The sequence below is a fragment of the Austrofundulus limnaeus genome, unplaced genomic scaffold (assembly GCF_001266775.1).
Source record: "Austrofundulus limnaeus strain Quisiro unplaced genomic scaffold, Austrofundulus_limnaeus-1.0 Scaffold1323, whole genome shotgun sequence".
NCBI lineage: Eukaryota > Metazoa > Chordata > Actinopteri > Cyprinodontiformes > Rivulidae > Austrofundulus > Austrofundulus limnaeus.
The window spans coordinates 74,112-76,723 of record NW_013953725.1 but is presented as its reverse complement, the minus strand read 5'-3'; the positions used below and the strand labels follow the sequence as shown (position 1 = coordinate 76,723).

At 40.9% G+C, this 2,612-nt stretch overlaps 1 protein-coding gene across 1 annotated transcript in view; it reads right to left on the bottom strand.

The window, feature by feature from the left end:
- Positions 1-2,612, bottom strand: part of LOC106534974 (protein-tyrosine sulfotransferase 1) — a gene marked incomplete at its 5' end in the record, with an annotated part of 9,994 nt that overhangs the window by 4,711 nt on the left and 2,671 nt on the right. The window contains 1 exon segment of the mRNA XM_014031801.1: positions 262-330. Coding sequence (XP_013887255.1) covers positions 295-330 — 36 coding nt within the window.

The following is a 2,612-nucleotide window of genomic DNA, read 5'->3' as shown; positions in this document are numbered from 1 at the left end:
TGATTAAAAAGGTGAATAAATGTTGGTCAGTAACTGACCTGGTGCCTCTACTTGGTAAATGTAGTGTAGGACAGAAATAGTTCTGTTTCTCACCACACGTCTCTACCTGCTTTCATTTCAACCCATCCTTATTGGTCCTTCTAAATACAGAACTTGTTTTAATTTACGGTGTCAGTATGTTACATTCTTTTACTCTGTACACATTAAAGGCAACATTATCTGAACTGTACACTTGATCCTGTGATGTCTGTGAAACTGTACCTGTGTGCTGTGGTGTCAGCACTCCCTCTGCTCCTAACTCAGGTTAGSTTTCTCTCCAGACTTCTGCATCTGCAGGAAGACAACAGACATCTGGTCAGGTTTCAGTATCAGCTCAGGAACACAGGGAAAACATTCAGAATTAAGTTCAACAACAAGACACGATGACACACAACAGACTCACAACAAGACACGATGACACACAACAGACTCACAACAAGACACGATGACACACAGCAGACTCACAACACTTAAGAAATAAAATGTTAAAACATAGTTTCATCAAACGTCCAGCAGGGGGCAGAGGGGTTTGAAACCAACAGAACTATTAACTGCTGAAAACTAACTGAAGCAGTCAGGAACCTGAAAACCAGATATCAACAATGGCCTGAAGGTGGCTCAGTTGGTAGAGCTGATGCCTCTCAGCAAGAAGGTTGCCGGTTCAAATCCTGGTCCAGGGACCTTTCTGGGTAGAGTTTACATGTTCTCTCTGTATGTGGGTTCTCTCTGGGTACTCCAGCTTCCTCCCACAGACCAAAAACATGACTGTTAGGTTAACTGATAACTCTAAATTGTCCCTAGGTGTGAGTGAGACAGTGAATGGTTGTTTGTCTCTGTGATGGACTGAGACCTGTCCAGGGTGGACCCCGCCCCTCGCACTGACTGCTGGATGTGGACACCAGTGACCCTGAAAGGAAGAAGCGTGTACAGAAAATGGATGGATGGACTGAAGGCCAGAAACGTCACTAAAACACAAGAAATAAGTAAGTGTGAGCAGATGGAAATCTATGATTTGATCTTTCGCTTGGTTTAAATTTAATCCTTTATCCATCTAACCCAGGGGTCTGCAACCTGCGGCTCTGGGGCCACATGTGGCTCTTTGGTCCCTGTACAGTGGCTCTTTGAAAATGTGACCAAACATAACAGAWTTTTTTTGTTCTTGTTTTTATACCAACAACAGAAATCAATTTGTAAGCACATCAATACTACTAATACAAAAAGTAAAACATGTTAGCTTATGCTAGCCTGTTGTTTATTTAAATAATCCAACTTTTGTCTTTCTCTCAAATCCATCAGTATTACCTTTAAAGAAAATTAAAAACTGCATAATAAGAATTAGAAAAAAAATAAGCCTGAATAATTCAGTTGTACTATTTTTTTGAAATTAGGTATAAACTATATAAAGTATTTTTCTTGTTTACATGAATATAGTCTTTGTATTTGTCCTGATGGGTAAAAATAATAATAATAAAAAAATTTGCAATATATTTTTTAGTTTTATAATGTCACCTCCACTGGCCATAAAGGCTCTAGAAAAGGCCTTGAAAAGGCCCACAGACCACCAGACGATAATCACAGTTGTAGCTTATTTCGCGGCTCTGAACACATTTTATTTCTGCGTCAGCAGCAGAAATGGCTCTTTTGATTGGAAAGGTTGCAGACCCTGATCTAACCATTTTCTTTACTCACTCTTTCACTCAGGGTTGTGGGGAAACTGGTGCCTGTCTCCTGCAGTCATTGTGTGAGAGGCAGGGTACACCCTGGACATGTGGCAAGTCCATCACAGGGACACAGAGACTAATCAGATACACAACCATTCACCCTCTTACTTACACTTAAGGAAAATTTAGAGGTACTGATTAACCTTCTATACATGTTTTGGTCTGAAGTAGAGTGAGAACACCCATGTCCATTTTTAGAAAGCACAGAATTTCATTTCACTTTTATGCAGATGATTGTCAGGTCCCCTCAAGAAAAAAAGACTCATTCTCCACTGAACCAATGCCTTGTCATGTCTTGAGGACTTTACAGCCTGGATAGATTTCAACATTTTTGCACTTGAATGAGAGTTTTACTGTTTTTGTCTCTCTAAGGTTATGCTTTTTGGCACATTGACTGATATCCCACTTGTGGATTTACAGTCATTAATCGTTTTTCCATCCAGTTGTACAGTGAATTTTTATCAAAATTTCCAAAATTCGCAAAAAATTCAATAAATTTAAATTCGAATCTAGACTGTTTCCATCTAGTTTCCCTCTCAACTGTTTGATGTGAATAAATGAGGCTARGCAACGCGTGATTACGTCAGACGAGGCTATGCAAGGCGTCATTACGTCAGACGAGGCTACGCAACGCGTCATTACGTCAGACGAGGCTATGCAACGCGTCATTACATCAGACGAGGCTACGCAACACGTCATTACGTCAGACGAGGCTACGCAACGCATCATTACGTCAGACGAGGCTATGCAACACGTCATTAAGTCAGACGAGGCTACGCAACGCGTCATTACATCAGACGAGGCTACGCAACACGTCATTACGTCAGACGAGGCTACGCAACGCATCATTAC